We start from the raw sequence: 18,640 nt of genomic DNA, 5'->3' as shown, positions 1-18,640 counted from the left end.
GTTTAGAAGGATGAGATGAGATCTAATTGAGGTATATAAGATGCTAAAGGGGATAGACAAAGTAGATGTGGAGCGGATGTTTCCCCTTGTGGGGCATTCTAGAACGAGAGGCCATAGTTTTAGGCTAAGGGGTGGTAGATTTAAATCAGAGATGAGGAGGAATTACTTTTCTCAAAGGGTCATGAATCTGTGGAATTCACTACCTCAGAGTGCAGTGGATGCCGGGACGCTAATAAATTTAAGGAGGAGATAGACAGATTTTTAATTAGTAATGGGTTGAAAGTTTATGGGGAGAGGGCAGGAAATTGGAGTTGAGGCCAAAATGAGATCAACCATGATCGTAATGAATGGCGGGGCAGGCTCGAGGGGCTGAATTGCCTACTCATGCTCCTAGTTCTTATGTTCTTATGTCTCCAGAGCATTAACCTGGGCCTCTGGGTTACTAGCTCAGTAACGTTATCACTATACCACATTTGCCCTATTTGTTCTTTCCCTTCCTGGCTCCTCAGAGATACTGGAACCAATTATAACCTGAACTCAGACCATCCTACTGCATAAGATCCATTCCCTCATTATGTAGTACATTTACTCATTGGGTTATCAGGGAAGAGTGATTGACACTGTCATTCAAGTTCCTAATTGCTTGGCTTTTTTCCAGGATCTTAATGGAAAATGAAGGATCCTAGAAAAAGAGTCATTAGTCGCAACACATTCAAGGAGTGGAAATGACACCCTAGGGTATTTCTCTCTAAGTGGAGAGATGAGACATGAGAGGTGCTTAAAGATTTTACTGTGGATAAACAATAAAGCTCTTTATTTTTAGGCAAAGAGGCAGGAAGTCAGCATTCTTGTATTGAAAAATAAATGGTAGGGTTTGGTCAAGGTAAAATATACATGTTTTTCTAGAAAGATCCAGTCTTGTTCACTCCTACAAACCAATGCAAAATCACTGCTGCCAAGCCATGGCAACATTTGTGTCATAAATAAAAACAGAAAGTGCTGGGAAAAACTCAGCAGGTCTGGCAGCATCTGTGGAGAGAGAAAAACAGAGATAATGTTTCGAGTCCAATATGACTCTTCTTCAGGCTGCCTTTGTGTTTGTGCTTTGGTCTCAGCTAACAGGAAGCTGGTTTTTAATTTTATTTTAATATATTAAGTGCTTCCACTGACACAATTGTCAGCTTTCATTAAAATAAACCCGGGATTTAGCTGGGAAAAATACAACCTCATTCCTGTTGCCTCAAATCCAAGTTAGGGAGTGCCTTCCTTATTTACCACATTGGGCTCAGAAAGCAAGCACAGCTCTCTGCTGCATTGCAGCATTGAATGTCTCGGAAGAAAGAATTCAATGTGTAAAATGGCATTACCCGCTGGCTAGGTGAGTTTACCCAGTGAGAAGCTGAGCTTAGGAAGGTTGCAATTCAGTACCCAGTCTGTGCTGAGTGAACTGATCTCAGTCAGGCACAGCAAGGTTGGGTTCGGTTGTAGGGAAGTATATCTACTGTTGCCAACCTGGATTGGGGGGGTGGTGGAGTGGAAAAAATCATCCGGCAATTCCTGCGTCAATTGAAACATTATCCAATGATCCCTGCTAGAAAATGCATGTGTGTAGATGTAGGATGCGATGGCCCCTATGGTCAAATAGCTTGCCAAAACTCTGTACCTGACACACACAATTGCAAACCGGGGCAAGGATTCAGTGCCTTATTAGGGGAGTGGAGGGCAAGTGAGGGGGAAATGTGAAGAGAAACAATTCTATTGAAATTAAAGCAATTTAAGCAATTGGACCTATTAAATGGGATATATTTAGGGTCTACCAGTTGTGTGTGTACATGGATTTGCCCTCACTTTAAACCAAACAAAACATAAGAGCACACCTGGGACAACAGACCAAGCAGCTACAGGTAAAACTCAGGCCCTTGCAGAATTTGCAAGGGGTTATAATGATGTACATGTGTCTAACCCCATTACACAGCTATTGGGTTCCATACTGGTTTAGTGGGATTTGTATCATGGGGAAAACAATAATGGCTAAAGCAGCTGGTTTAGTAACTTCATCCATCTTTTCCACTCGACCTCCATTCTAATCTGAACATAATGATTGGACTGTTGTTCCGCAACTGTGACTCTGCTACCTCATGTTAAATGCCTGTTCTTCTTTCATGAACCTTGGTGGTGACAATTGGTTGCTATTCAACCTGGGCGGTGCCATCTCCCCAGTAGGTGACCAGCAAGCAATTAGAATTGGATGCAACAGTTCTTAAATCAAAACAGAAAATGCTGGAAACACTCAGCAGCTCTGGCAAGCACCTGTGGAGAGAGGAACAGAGTTAATCTTTCAGGTTGATGACCTTTCATCAGAATTGGGAAAAGTTACAGATGTAATAGGTTTTAAACAAGTAAATGTGGCGGTGGGGTGCATTTTGCTTTAGTACAACAACTTTTGCTCTTTTTCCTTACGCTAATCCAGAGGATGCTGAAGGCAAAGTGATTGTGTTTGTCGCACACACCTGCACTGTAAGATTGTACAGTATTGTCCATGTGGATGCCAACCCCTCTATCAACTGCCTCAGTGTTATCAGACTGCCATCCAGTCTTGCCTGATTGAACTGACCTTCTGTCTTCAGTCTGTGCCACAAGCTCTGTTCTATAGACACCAATTCCATTTCCTCTCCTGGCCACTATCTCAAGGTAAAACCAGACTGTCCATACCTTCAGCATCCTATTTGATCTGGAACTGAACTTCCTTTCCTATATCCTTTTCCATCACCAAGACTGCATATACCCAACTCTAACATTGCCCATCTTTACCCCGCCACAGCTCATCTATTGCTGAAAGCCTCATGGTTTTGTTATCCCCAAACTCCAGTATTCCAACGCACTCTAGGCTGCTCTTCCATCTTCCACATAAACTTGAGCTCATTTGAAATTTTGTTGCTCATATCCTAACTGGTACCAATTCCCTTTCACTCTTCACCCCTGTGCTCACTGACCTATTTTGGCTCCTGGTCCATCAGCACATCAATTTTAAAATTGTCATCCTTTTTTTTAAAAGTGCCGTGCCCCTCCCAATCTTTTTAAACTCTTCTGGCTCTACAATCTTCCGAGAACTAGGCTTTCCTACAACTCTGATCTCGTATGCATCCCCAACTTCACCCCACCGGTGGTCACTGTGCCTTTAGTTGTCTGGGGCTAAGCTCTGGAAATTCCTCTCTAAACCTTTTCACCTTTCCACCTCTCTCTTCCTTTATGATGCTGCTAACACATAATGCTTGGACAAAGCTTTTAGTTACCTGTCCTAATATCCCCTTCTTTGACTCAAAGTCAGTTTTTCTTTAGTCAGTTAGACTTTTATGAAGTACCTTGAGACATTTTGTTATGTTAAAGGCACTATATAAATGCAAGCTGTTGTCCCATAACCCTGCTGCTTTGGTCTGTATGGGCCAGGACCTTAGGGTAGTGCAACTAACAAATGACCAGTCAAGACAGTTATTCTTAAAGCTATTTCACAGAGCAAACTGAATTGAGTGTTGGCTGGAACTAAGGAATACATAACTTGACCAGTCAAAACATAACGCACTGATGAGGCATGCATGCAGTGCAACAATTGTAGAGAACTTTCTGAAGTACATGTTCAGAGTGACCAGCCGTCAAGAAACAGCACAAATAACTTGGTGAAATCAAAGCATTGCCCTCGAAGAAATTTAGAGAACACTTTAAAACTAAAGTATTTAAAACAAACCCCATTATCCTACGCCATCTTATCCTTTCCTTTGTCCCTAAATGTTACCACACCAACACTAAGATTTGCTGTTCAGTTAGTTGTCAGTCTTGTCTTAGTGGGTTGGAGAGATCTATCAGAGTCAGAAGGTTGTAGCTTTAATTCCCTTCCAGGGACTTGAGCACATAAGCTAGGATGACACTTCAGTGCAACACTGAAGTGCTGCACTGTCGGCTGTGCTATTTTTTGGACAAGATGTCTTATCCAAAAATGTCTTTCCAGTGGACCTGTAAGATCACATGGCATTCTTCGAAGAAGACTTGAGTGTTCTGCCCAGTTTATGGACCAATATTTATCCCTCAACCTGTATCACTAAACCAATTATCATTATCTGGTCATCATCTCACTGCTGTTTGTGGGACCTTGCTGTGAGCAAATTTGTGGCTGCATTTCTCATGTTACAACAGTGACCGCACTACAATGTACTTCATTGGCTGTGAAGTGCTTCAGGATATTCGGAGGTTGTGAAAGGTGCTATATACATTTTTATTTTTTTTAAATAGAATCAGATTGAAACTTAGTGTTATCTTTTATTTATGATTTATGATTTTTTAAATTATTTATACCTCTCTCTTTTTCTGCCTGGACTCATCTTTGCTACAAGAAAGCAGTTGGACATCCATAGCTCCATCTTGGTAGTGCCTTTTAAGTGTGGGAAGGGGTAACAAGAAGCCTTTGAGCCTCCAGGTATTCATCTCACAGCCCAAATCCCTGAGCAATGTTTTTTTGAACTGCAAAGCACAGAGGGACCCATTCCAGTGTTGGTATCTCACAAAGTAATAAAACAATTCAGCAACTTAAATTTATTTATTTTGGGAGTTCTTATCTTCACCATTTATCCAATCTGGGGGAGGGGGGTGAGGGGGAGGCATTTGGACTTGGTAAATGTATTCGGTGCCTGAACCATTCCTAAAATACACAGGGGAGTAAAGGATACAAGAAATCAGAGTGTTAATGTATTATATAAATTAGGTTGATCTATAAATGGACTAAGTTAAAGAGGTTACTTTTACTTGGGGTATGGAAGAAAGTTCATGCTTGGTTCTCACGCTAGATCACTGTGTGGATATCCCGTTCAAGGGGCCCTGAGCAATGTGAGCTGAAATAGTACAATGACTCTCTAGCCAATTCTGTCTGCCAGAATGCCAGGTTGAGGCATTCTGCTCCTTCCAGCCTTGCTGTGTTACATCTGGGTTTCCGCACTTCCTGAGCAAAGCATTCGGCTCCAACCTCACAGGTGCCACTTCCTTGGGACAGCAGAACAAACAGGATGATGACTAGAGCTAAAAATAAACCAGAAGGCCTCCCGCAGCTGAGGTTGGTTGCTCACTGCAACTCGATATATGACACATCATCACTGTTCTGATGGAGCACAGGTTGTGAGCTGGAACCCTTAGAAGAAAAAATAAATCAATACAAATCAGTACAAAAAGTGGTGACTCTCCCTTCAGATTCATATAGACTGTAGTGTAATGTACAAGAAAAATATTGTATCTTGACCATTCCTCCCCGCCTCTCTGGATTCATGCTACATATAATTCATTAGCAGACCTTCCATTACCTCTCTCAGTACACATCAAGTAGGGCATAACTTGCATGTGAGCCCAGATATTGAATGCTAGCCACCTATTTGGCCATGATGAGGCATCCCAGCTAAACCCAAATCTGTCCTCTGCTGACAACGCACTCCTCGAATGATGGTCGCTGGATAGTGATCATAGAACCATAGGAGACATCGTTTTGTCCCACCATGTTTATGCCAGTTCTTTGATTCAGAAGTCCCAATGTCTCTCTCCATTGCCCAGTAACTTCCTCTACTTCCCTTAAAAGATGCAGCAGTGCATTTTTCTCAGAGTCTCTCTGTCACAACTATTCCCCCTATTCCCCATGTCTCTCCGTCTCCATTACTCTTCCCGAGTCCTTCTAACTCCACTACATCTCCCACCATGTCCTCTATCTTCACTACTTCCCGCACCATATCCTTCTGTCTCCACTTCTTTAGCCCTCCGCCCCGGACCTCTACCTTCACCACTCCTTCACAACCTCTGGCCCTTCTGCCTCCACCACTCCTGCTGAGTATTTCTGCCCCAATTACACCCCCTTTTCAACATCCAATGCTTCAACAGTCTTCTCCCTGCATAAAGAAATTTCTCCTAACTACTGTCCTCACCCTTGAGTGTCATTACTGACTATAGGTAGTGGTTTGTAGGTGCTGCTTAAAGGAAGCTGCATTAACAGAGGGATTGATGATCTCTGATGTAACTACGTAGTATATACCTATATCTATTACACTACCTTATTATGACATTTAGCATTGAATGGTAAATTGTGCTCTAAATTTCACAGTTGGCTCCATGGTGTGATAGGGTATACCCTTTCTGTGATTTCAGAGAAATACTCTTGCATAAAAGATGATTTCATTTAGTTGCATAGTGCGAATTGAGCTGGTTACCAGTATTTATAATATACTAGGCAATGGGCGGAATCGTCCGTGCCCGCTGGCATTGGATGTGTTCGGTGGCAGGAGTGGACAATATGGCAAGAAGGCCAAAAATCAGTTTCAAAACCAGTTTGCGATCATCCGTTCAGCCAGTCGATGGCAGGCCGCATTTCCCGCCATCGGACATCAGGAGCCTTATTATATACATCAGCATATCATTACAAGGATAGCCTGCCAGAATCAGCAACCCCCCCCCCGCTGGATCGTCCACTCACCATGCCGACTTGTTTCACAACAGCATATATATGGCGTGCACTTGGCAGGCTGCACTTTGAGGGGAGCTCGGAGGTGAGTACACAGTAACATTGCGGAGCGTTCGTGAAGGATGCCTGTTGGACTTCAAGGTTGAGGTGCATTGGGGTGGGGAGGGCAAAGGCTGCCCTGTGGTTGAGGCGACTTTGGGAGGGGTGGTGCAAAGGCTGCCTTGTGATTGAGGCGACTTTGGAGCGGGGGTAGGGGGTGGTGGGCAAAGACTGCCCTGCGGTTGAACATAGTGCACAAGCACGTGCGGGTTGGTGGGGCGATGGGTGAGGGAAGCGGCCACACATTATGGACACCTTGTATAAAGTGACCATTCCTCCGCAGCTGAGACAGTTCAGGCTCAGCCACATTGATATGATTGGAGTCGGGCCTCTAGCTTATTTGCCAACTTAAGCAATGCAGAGGCATCAAAGTACCACCAGGTGCTCGAGAGTTTTTCACCCCTCGGGCACGACTGCAAACTAATGAGTATTTTAGTGGGCTGCAGGACAGTTGGATGACTGGGCACGTTGTACAATCTCTTTCTTAAAGCTGGCCATGGAGCAGTCACTGGTGGAGGTGCTCACAGCCCCTTGCAATGTCATCATCCCAGTTTGGACCAGTCTCTCTCATGGTTCAAGCTAACAGTGCAGCCTTGCAGTGCAGGTTAGGAGAATGCCTGCGCCTGAGCTGAGAGCACAGCATGCAGTCCAGTGCTGCCGCCAATCGATCAGGTGGAGTGGGATGGAGGAAGGTGGGGTTTCAGGCAGCCATGCATCGCACTAACCTCTGGCCATCCAAATGGTGGCCAGCACTCTCCAGGATGCATTAAGGGACCTTCAGACTTAATCAAGAGAGGTTCTTAGTACACCCATGCTAACCCAAACATCTCTCGCTTTCAGGAGCATGGAGCCTGGTGAGCTAGCTGTGTGCCTCGTGGCGCACAGAGAGCGGAAACGATGGACAAGAGAGTGACTGAGGCACTTGGCTGTGCAGAGGGAGGAGCAGCACCTTCTGGAAGAAGGGGTGGTTGGGGCTCCCGCACATGCTGCTGAAGAGCCACAGCGAGCCATCGCTGGTCGGCGCCTAGCTAGACAGGGTCTATAAACACCACCTTTCTTTCCTGTAGGTGCCCGACAACCAGTGTCGCCAAAGACTGCGCATGTCTAGGGAACTGGTCGATCACATCTGCCAGCTGCTGCAGGATTTGGTGCCACGGGGATGTGGAGGGCATCCACTGCCAGTGGCCGTCAAAGTGACCGTTGCGCTCAATTTCTATGCCAGTGGCTCCTTTCAGGGCTCCACAGGTGACCTCTGTGGGATCTCACAGGACTCCACCCACAAATGCATCCATGAGGTCACGGATGCCATCTTTGCGAGGTCACACAACTTTGTGCATTTTGCCCGGGACCAGAACAGCCAGGACGTAAGAGTGATTGGAATCACCCAGATCTCAGGTTTCCCACAGGTGCAGGGTGCCATCAACTTCACTCAGTGGCGCTCAGACCTCCATCACAACAATTGGTCATCTATGTCAACCGTTAGGGATTCCATTCGCTGAATGTGCAGCTGGTGTGCAATCACCACAAATGCATCCTGCAGGTCTGAGCATGATTCCCAGGGAGTTTGCACAACTCCTACATTCTCAGTCATTCGCAGAACCCTGACGTCCTCCAGGGTCCACAGAGGCTGCAGAGTTGCCTCCTCGAAGACAAGGGCCATCCATAGAGGACTGGCTGATGACACCCATGCGGCGGCCTCAGACTGCAGCAGAGCGACGGTATAACAAGACTCATGCTGCAACTTGCAACTTGGCAGAGCAAACCATCAGGATGCTGAAAATGAGGTTCCAGTGTGTGGACTGGTCAGGTGGAGCCCTGCAATATGGTCCATAGAGGGTCTCTCACAGCATCGTCGCCTGCTGCGCCCTTTACAACCTGGCACTGCAACGGGGAGAGGAGCTTGGTGAGAAGGAGATGGGGGAGCTGGACGTCTCCTCCGGTGAGGAGGACATTGATGGGAATGAGGATCAGGAGGTCCTCAAAGGTGTTGATGACAGCGATGAGGCCCTTGCACTGGCAAGATGAGGCAGGTGCACTCAGGAGACCCCCATAGATGCTAGATTTGTGGAGGATGATGACTTCATGCAGTGAGGAGACATCCCATAAGATCCTCACATTGCATCTATGAACGTTTGACTCCAGTCTGGCTTATGGCAGCGTACATACTCTCTGTGAGAATGCTCCTGTCATGGAGATGCAGTGGAGGCCCTAATAGTCGCTCGATTGCAGGAGGATGATGACGACATGCAGTGTGAACACTCCGGAGATCTTCACATAGCCTCTGAGAATGTCTGACTCCTGTCTGGCTGAGGACACCTCGCTTGCGCTCTGTGATCAGGGTCAAATCATAGAGACACAGCCATGAAACTTTGAAAGCATTGATCCTTTGCCGCCTTTAGCACCTGAGCCCTTCAGGAGCACAGCATCACTGGTCACAGAAGCTGAAGAGCTAAAGGTGATGAGAGCACACAGAGGGAATGACGGAACTCTGTGACACCTGCCCACAACATTCTGGTAGCAATGACGAGCGCCATCAAGGTGCAGTCATTAGTAATGTTTCCAGGGAGTGTGAGGCTAGACCATCACTTTGGTATGAAGGCTGCACAAAACACAGGGAAGAGGCCCTGGACTGAGACATCTGCCTTTATCTTGTGCTGAAAGGTTTCACATCTGAGTGACATTGTTGTGGTCCACGTCGGGACAAATAACATAGGTAAGACTAGGAAAGAGGACCTGTTTGGGGATTATCAGGAACTAGGAACTAAATTAAAGAACAGGTCCTCAAGGTTTATAATCTCCGGATTACTACCCGAGCCACTTGCAAATTGGCATAGGGACACGAGAATAAGGGAAGTAAACACGTTGATAAAGGAGTGGTGCAGGAAAGAGGGGTTCCATTTCGTGGGGCACTGGCATCAGTATTGGAACAGGAGGGATCTGTACCATTGGGACGGTCTCCACCTGAATCGATCTGGGACCAATGTTCTAGCGAAAAGGGTAAATAGGGTAGTCAACAGGACTTTAAACTAGAAAGTGGGGGGGATGGGAAGGGTAAAACTCCAAGAAGTATGTCTAACGGGAAACAAAGCAGCAGGTTAGCGTGCGGGGGGTGGATTCAACTTCATGGAAAATTATGAAAAAACTGAAAAGAAAGGAGAGCCCAGGAGAGGCTATTAAAGTCTCCAGAACACAAAATAGGACAGAGTGTTTGGAAAGGGCTAGGAATCTAACTTCAAGCACATCAGATAAAGGGACGACAATGAGAAAGGGGACGGGAAATACAGGACTGAAGGTGTTGTATCTGAATGCACGCAGTATACGAAATAAGGTCAATGACCTTGTGGCGCAGATTGAAATTGGCAGGTATGATGTGGTGGGCAACACAGAGACATGGCTGCAAGGGGATCAGGACTGTGAGCTAAATATCCAAGGATATACATCCTATCGAAAAGATAGGCAGGTTGGCAGAGGGGGTGGGGTTGCTTTGTTAGTAAGAAATTAAATTAAATCGATAGCAAGAAATGACGTAGGGTCAGATGATGTAGAATCTGTGTGGGTAGAGTTGAGGAACTGCAAAGGTAAAAAAACCATAATGGGAGTTATGTACAGGCCTCCGAACAGTAGTCAGGATGTGGGGCACAAGATACACCAGGAGATAGAAAAGGTGTGTAAGAAAGGCAAGGTTACAGTAATCATGGGGGATTTCAATATCCAGGTAGACTGGGAAAATCAGGTTGGTAGTGGATCCCAAGAAAAGGAATTTGTGGAATGTCTACAAGATGGCTTTTTGGAACAGCTTATGGTGGAGCCCACTAGGGAACAGGCAATTCTAGATTTAGTGATGTGTAATGAGGCAGATTTGATAAGGGAGCTTAAGGTGAAGGAACCCTTAGGAGGAAGTGACCATAATATGATAGAATTTACCCTGCAATTTGAGAGGAAAAACCTGGAATCAGATGTAACGGTATTACAGTTGAATAGAGGCAACTACAGAGGCATGAGGGAGGAGCTGGCCAGAATTGACTGGGAGGTGAGCCTAGCAGGAAAGACAGTGGAACATCAGTGGCAGGAGTTTCTGGGAGCAATTTGGGAGACACAGCAAAAATTCATCCCTAGGAAGAAGAAGCATACTAAAGGGAGGACGAGGCAACCATGGCTGACAAGGGAAGTCAGGGACAGCATAAAAGCTAAAGAGAAAGCATACAATGCGGCGAAGAGCAGTGGGAAACCAGGGGATTGGGAAGCCTACAAAGACCAACAGAGGACAACTAAAAAAGAAATAAGGAGGGAGAAGATTAAATATGAGGGTAAACTAGCCAGTAACATAAAAGAAGATTGTAAGAGTATTTTAAGATATATAAAGGGTAAGAGAGAGGCAAAAGTGGACATTGGGCCGCTGGAAAATGACGCTGGAGAAGTAGTAGTGGGGAACAAAGAAATGGCGGAGGAACTGAATAGGTACTTTGCGTCAGTCTTCAAAGTGGAAGACACGAGTAACATCCCCAAAGTTCAAGAGAGTCGGGGGGCAGAGGTGAGTATGGTGGCCATTACCAAGGAGAAGGTGCTAGGAAAACTGAAAGGTCTGAAGGTGGATAAATCACCTGGACCAGATGGATTACACCCCAGAGTTCTGAAGGAGATAGCTGAAGAGATAGTGGAGGCGTTAGTGGTGATCTTTCAGGAATCACTCGAGTCAGGGAGGGTCCCAGAGGACTGGAAAATTGCTAATGTAACCCCCCTGTTTAAGAAGGGAGTGAGGCAAAAGACGGGAAATTACAGGCCGATTAGCCTGACCTCGGTCGTTGGTAAGATTTTAGAGTCCATTATTAAGGATGAGATTTCAGAATAAATTTCAAATCTGTTAGAATTCTTTAAGGAGGCAATGAGTAGGTTAGACAAAGGAGAGCCAATGGATGTTATATCTACTTGGACTTCCAGAAGGCCTTTGACAAGGTGCCGCACAGGAGGCTGCTCAGTAAGATAAGAGCCCATGCTGTTAGAGGCAAGGTACTAGCATGGATAGAAGATTGGCTGTCTGGCAGGAGGCAGAGAGTGGGGATAAGGGGGTCCTTCTCAGGATGGCGGCCGGTGACTAGTGGAGTTCCACAAGGACCAGTGTTGGGACCACAACTTTTCACTTTATATATTAATGATCCAGATGAAGGAACTGAGGGCATCCTGGCTAAGTTTGCAGATGATACAAAGATAGGTGGAGGGACAGGTAGTATTGAGGAGGCAGGGAGGCTGCAGAAGAATTTGGACAGGTTAGGAGAATGGGCAAAGAAGTGGCAGATGGAATACAACATGGGGAAGTGTGAGGTCATGAACTTTGGTGGGACGAATAGAGGCATAGACTATTTTCTAAATGAGGAGAGAATTCAGAAATCTGGAGTGCAAAGGGACTTGGGAGTCCTAGTCCAGGATTCTCTTAAGGTTAACTTGCAGGTTGAGTCGGTAGTTAGGAAGGCAAATGCAATGTTGGCATTTATTTTGAGAGGACTAGAATATAAAAGCAGGGTTGTGCTGCTGAGGCTTTATAAGGCTTTGGTCAGACCACATTTAGAATATTGTGAGCAATTTTGGGCCCCGTATCTCAGGAAGGATGTTCTGGCCCTGGAGAGGGTCCAGAGGAGGTTCACGAGAACGATCCCAGGAATGAAAGGCTTAACATATAAGAAACGTTTGAAGACTCTGGGTCTATACTCGATGGAGTTTAGAAGGATGAGGGGGGATCTGATTGAAACTTACAGAATACTGAAAGGCCTGGATAGAGTGGACGTGGGGAAGATGTTTCCATTAGTAGGAGAGACTAGGACCCGAGGGCACAGCTTTTAGAACAGAGATGAGGAGAAACTTCTTTAGCCAGAGAGTGGTGAATCTATGGAATTCATTGCCACAGAAGGCTGTGGAGGCCAGGTCATTGAGTGTATTTAAGACCGAGATAGATAGGTTCTTGATTGGTAAGGGAATCAAAAGTTACGGGGAGAAGGCAGGAGAATGGGGTTGAGAAACTTATCAGCCATGATTGAATGGTGGAGCAGACTCAATGGGCCGAATGGCCTAATTTCTGCTCCTATGTCTTATGGTCTTATGGACATGAACACTGCTCATCAGAATAAGGAGCCACAGGCAGGGTGACATTCTTGGGATGTTCATTGACAATAGTGAACATTACGTACAAGTGATTAACACCCGGGCCCAGGTTGTGCAACTTCTTAACTTTCCTAACTCTGCCGCTACCTCTTGGTGCTTCCTGGACAAGCACAGGGGAGGCGGAGCCAGCCTGCTGACTGCTACACCCTGTCTGTGATGACCTTGACGGGTGTCCTCTGGAGGGCCAAGACCTGGAGGGCTCTGGCCTGCTTTTGGGAACCTGCTACGTGGCAGTGGCATCCTCCTCAAGCTCTGAAGCTGGAGCTGCTGGGGACACAGAAAGAGGGGATTCGGATGAGCTGGACACTCCTGGAGTCACCTGGGTGGATGGCCTCAGGCACCTGCTGATCCTCCTTCCTATGGGTGCCCAAGAGCCCTTGGCTGACTCTTTGAGAAGAAGGGGTAGCTGGAGTGAGATCGAGCTGCCCTGCTCTCCTCCCACGTATGTGCTGTTGGAGGCCAACGATAGCGTCAGCGATGGAGTTCAGCCTGCGCAGCAGTGCAGGAATGATGTCCTGTTCCAAGATCTCCATGGTAGCCACCATCCTACCAGTATTGACCCCAGTTTATTGGCATGCCGGCACTGTCACCTCACCAATCTGAGGAGTGCCATGGGTATCCCTTCCTGATGTTCCCAAGCTTGCCTTTGCAGCTCCAGCAACTGTGACATGACCAAGTCTAGAAGCTCATCATCTGACTTGGACTCAGCAAATTTCTGACTGAACTTCACCACTGACCGCTGGTGGTGGTGGGGGAGCATTTTAGTGATAGCGACCACAACATGGTACAATTTAAGCTTGTTATGGACAAAGAAATAGACAAGTTGCAAAAAAAATGTTTTGGATAGAGGGAGAGTGGATTTTAGTAAAATAAGGCAGGATCAGGCCAAGGTAGACTGGGAACAACTACTTGTGGGGAAATCTACAGAGGAGCAGTGAGGGGCGTGCAAAAAGGAAATGAGGAGGGTACAGGTTCAACATATTCCCTCTAGGATGATAGGAAGGAGTAACAAGCCCAGAGAACCATGGATGACCAGAGATATTCAGGTTACGATGAGAAGGAAAAGAGAGGCTTTTAGCAGGCACAAGGGAAGCTAATCAGCAGAGGCATTAGTGGAGTACAGAAAGTGCAGGGTGGAGCTTAAGAAAGCAATTAGGAGAGCACAGAGGGGATATGAGAAAGCTCTGGCTGGTAAAAGTAGGGAAAACCCCAAGATATTCTATAAGTGTATCAATGGGAAGAAGATAACCAGGGAAAGAGTAGGACCCATTAGGGACCAAAGGGGCAATCTATGGGTAGAGCCAGAGGACATCGGTAGAGTGTTGAACGAATACTTCACATCCATCTTCACCCAAGAGAATGAGGATGAAGGTATCGAACTCGGGGAGAGAGACTGCGAGGTTATTAAGTAACTTGATATCGGGAGTGACAAGGTATTGGAGGTGTTGGCAGGCTTAAAAGTGGACAAATCTCCAGGTCCAGACGATTTGTGTCCCAGGCTGCTGAGGGAGGCAAGGGAGGAGATCGCAGGGGCTCTGACCCGAATTTTTAATTCCTCTCTGGCCACGGGGGAGGTGCCAGAGCACTGGAGAACAGCTAATGTGGTTCTGCTATTTAAGAAGGGTTGTAGAGATAAGCCAGGGAACTACAGGCCAATGAGTCTCACGTCAATGGTAGGGAAACTATTGGAGAAAATTCTGAAGGAGAGAATCTATCTCCACTTGGAGAGGCAAGACTTGATCAGGGATAGACAGCATGGCTTTGTCAGAGGGAGGTCATGCCTAACAAATTTGATTGAATTTTTTGAGGAGCTGACCATGTGTGTCGATGAGGGTAGTGCAGTTGATGTAGTTTATATGGATTTCAGCAAAGCCTTTGGCAAGGTCCCACATGGGAGACTTATAAAGAAGGCAAATGCACATGGGATACAGGGTAATTTGATGAGGTGGATTCAAAATTGGCTTAGTTGTAGGGGACAGAGGGTGATGACAGAGGATGCTTTAGTGACTGGAAGCCAGTGTCCAGTGGCATACCACAGGGATCTATGCTGGGTCCCCTATTATTCATCATTTATATAAATGACTATGTGGGGGGTAGGATTAGTAAGTTTGCGGATGACACAGAGATTGGCCGGGTGGTTAACAGTGAGGTTGAGTGTCTTGGGCTACAGGAAGATATAGACGGGATGGTCAAATGGGCAGATAAGTGGCAGATGGAGTTTAACCCTGAAAAGTGTGCGGTGATACACTTTGGAAGGAGTAATTTGACAAGGAAGTATTCAATGAATGGCATGACACTCGGAAGTTCTGAGGAACAAAGGGACCTTGGCGTGTGTGTCCATAGATCTCTGAAGGCGGAGGGGCATGTTAGTGGAGTGGTGAAAAAGACATATGGGACGCTTGCCTTTATCAATCCAGGCATAGATTACAAAAGTAGGGAGGTCATGTTGGAGTTGTATAGAACGTTAGTGAGGCCACAGCTGGAGTACTGTGTGCAGTTCTGGCCACCACATTATAGGAAGGATGTGATTGCACTGGAGGGGATGCAGAGGAGATTCACCAGGATGTTGCCTGGGATGAAACATTTAAGTTATGAAGAGAAGTTGGATAGACTTGGGTTGTTTTTGTTGGAGCAGAGAAGATTGAGGAGCAACCTGATCGAGCTTATGAGGAGCATGGACAGGGTAGATAGGGAGCAGCTGTTCCCTTTAGTTGAAAGGTCAGTCACGAGGGGACATAAGTTCAAGGTGAGGGGCAGGACGTTTAGGGGGGATGTGAGGAAAAACCTTTTTACCCAGAGGGTGGTGACGGTCTGGAATGTGCTGCTTGGTAGGGTGGTGGAGGCGGGTTGCCTCACATCCTTTAAAAAGTACCTGGATGAGCACTTGGCACATCATAACATTCAAGGCTATGGGCCAAGTGCTGGTAAATGGGATTAGGTACGTAGGTCAGGTGTTTCTCACGTGTCAGTGCGGACTCGATGGGCCGAAGGGCCTCTTCTGCACTATGTGATTCTGTGACTGACGCCATTGCTGGCCTCCAACAGTGCATACGCGGGAGGAGTGCGGGGCAGCTCGATCTCACTCCAGCTACCCCTTCTCCTCAAGGAGTGAGCAATTTCAAGGAGCAGTCTTCTGAGTGCCGGACACCTGGGAAGTCCCTGCCATCGCCTCCTGTGGAACAGAAAGTGCTATGTGCTCACCAGATTGTGATCCTGAGGCTACTCTAAAGCTAGGTCCCACCTAGGTGTGTATCTCAGCGCTGGTGGAGGACGTGGGTGAGCGCTGTGATGGGACTTTAAGGAGGGTGCCTTCAGATTCCTCTTCAGAGTTTTCTTTGGGGTTTGATTGGAGGCCCTGGGCCGTGGACTCCATCAGCTGTTTGGCAGACGTGCCTGTGAAAGCAAGGAGAGATAATTAGTGGATGGCAGTGACCTGTGAAACAGGACACATGACTCACAGCATGGTTGTCTGATGGATGTCGCACTGCTGGATCCTCACGTGGTAGAGCAGCGCCAACCTCACCGTCAGCGCAGGACTGGTCCAGATCATTGCTGACCAGCTGGATAGCTCTGTTTTCAAAGTCTGTGAGGACCTTGATTTCAGGCATTCCTCCACCAATCTGCGACCTCTCCCTGTTGTGTGCCAGCTTGTCCTGCATGAATAGAGATGGAGAGAGTGTAAGCAAGACACCTGCCAGGCCAGATGATAAGTATGCCTGGCATGTGTGGGTAGTGAGTGGTCCCATGGATGGGATGAGGACAATGACGGTGTGTGAGAGAGAGTGAATGGTGATGTCCCTTGAACTGGCAGTGAGTGAGGGCCCTGAAGTTGTGTGATGGGTTTGTGAGCGTTTGAGTTGAGAGTGATGAGAAGAGTGACTTAACCTGGCAGAATGGAGGAGAATATTCAACCTCTTGTGGCACTGGGTGGCTGTCTGCTTTTGAAGGGCGTTGGCACTGACCACCACTGCCACTGCCTCCCAAGCTGAATTAATGATGTTGCTGCCCCTCCTGCGGCCAGAGCGGGGCTGGAGGACATCATGGTGGGCCTCCACTGCGTCCAAAAGGCAATCAAGGGATGGGTCATTGAACCTGGGGGCTGCAGTCTTTTTGCCTTTTAGGCCATGTCTTCTTTGCAGCAGTCGTGGGCTGGAAGCACTGAGATATGTGAGCGTGGCTGCACTTTAAATATGGTGCCCGGCATGATGAAGTGGCGAGGTGATGGCGTAGTGGGCGAATGAGAGCCCGCCTGCCATGGAAACGGCGTGTTTCCCGGGAATGCATAATTAATGCGGCGGGTTTGGGACAATACGGCGTGAAAAGCCCCAGCGTTGCTGCCGGCGGGTAAAACGTCAGTTTACGTGTCCACTACTGCACTTAATACAAATCTGGGAAGATTCCACCCAATGAGAGCTTTTGAAAATTTAGCATTCCAACATCTATCAGCAGGGCAACTTGTGCAGGTTCGAGAGGGGACTGGGTATTGCAGTAGGTTAGATACAAGATGTTCACTTTTGGAATATAGGTTCAAATTCATCCCAAACTACCTGTTGTCTGTAAACCTTAAAGGAAAAATGCCTTAACTCAGTTCCAAATAGCCATGGTAATAACAATACTTTGAATAATCTCATTCCGAAAGCTCAGAGAATGCTTGGGCTGGTGGAAATTGCTGCACCACTGAAGCTGTTCTGAGGTTAGTGCTAACGGATATTATGGAGGAAGAATAGAGGGAACTTGACAATGTATCAGCCATTCTATACCCCACCTGGAAGTTGTTGGCTTTCGGGTCCTGAAACAGAAAATATTATGTTCCCCAGCATTAACACCCCAAATACAAAAACTCTTCATAAAGAAATAGAATTTAAATAAACAGAAATGTTCTTACAATGTTTCCAATTTCATTACATTCCTATGGTTTCAGTGATGAAGACTGGGGACAGTGGACTGACCGTCTTCAGACTTCTCTGCAAAGATAATCGCTGGCAGTGGGTACAAGCCTTCGCATGTGTCGTGTACAAGGATGGACAGCCAGATTACATCGTATCCAATCTGTGTCCTTTAATGTAAGCACTACAGGCCTGTAGAGAGGGAGCAACTTGTCCATGAAAAAGCAAGACATTTTTTTGCCAACTTAAAGCTATGTCTCAGCAGCCTTTTAACGTTATCTATAGGTTCTTGAACAGTGTTATTTTCTGATGTAGCCGACTAAATTTCCTATCACATGGTTCTGCTACCAGGGACAGGTAAGAGTAGTGTTTGGGGGAGAGGATGAAGAGAATGTTTATTACTGTTTAGTGATTTCTTCCTCCTTTCCCTGTAGCGGGGAGGGTGTATGTATAATTGCTCGAGTTGAAGTATTTTCCATTTGAGAGTACCTTCCAGTATTTCTTGCACATGCTCCTAGCTTGTCCAGCCAGCACGTCCTCGTTCTGTTGTGCATCAGAGGTAATGACAGCCAAAAGCTCTTGCTCTTTGAATTAATGTTGTAGTTATAGGATGCTGTGACTTTGCTATTCAAGCCACTTCAACAGGCTGAAGTTAGAAGTGTCAAATATAGTGGTCCATCACGCTATTGAGATCAAGAGAAAGTAGCTGACCCATTGTGCCAAGCACAGACAGCAGTTTCACATTGAAGATTAGTCATGAATCATCGTCCTGAGATAGATTTAAACCCAAGTGAAAGAAGATTTTGTTACCAGTGCAACTTGGTAAATGTTTGTGCAACCTGTACATGTATTAATTGAATTGGACAGGAATTTACTGTTGCAGTTGATTGGTTTTGTTATTTGAGAGTCATGGCTGATTTTGCCAAAACGGTCAGAATGCTGTGTGCAGTTGCTGCTCAATGAATCTGATTTTAAGAAAGCATCAATATAACTCCATTATAAACACATATTCATGCAA

General features: G+C 46.4%; 1 protein-coding gene across 1 annotated transcript in view; it reads left to right on the top strand.

Annotated features, from left to right (window-relative positions):
- LOC144681883 (aryl hydrocarbon receptor-like) overlaps positions 1-17,832 on the top strand; it is a 134,405-nt gene extending 116,573 nt beyond the window's left edge. The window contains exon 8 of the mRNA XM_078543986.1: positions 17,658-17,832. Coding sequence (XP_078400112.1) covers positions 17,658-17,712 — 55 coding nt within the window. The 3' untranslated portion in view covers positions 17,713-17,832. The remainder of the gene's footprint in view (positions 1-17,657) is intronic.
- The last annotated feature ends 808 nt before the right edge of the window (positions 17,833-18,640 follow it).

Source organism: Cetorhinus maximus, chromosome 6, assembly GCF_964194155.1.
Source record: "Cetorhinus maximus chromosome 6, sCetMax3.hap1.1, whole genome shotgun sequence".
Classification (NCBI taxonomy): Eukaryota; Metazoa; Chordata; class Chondrichthyes; order Lamniformes; family Cetorhinidae; genus Cetorhinus; species Cetorhinus maximus.
The sequence above is the reverse complement of the archived record's forward strand: the minus strand, read 5'-3'. Positions and strand labels throughout refer to the sequence as shown.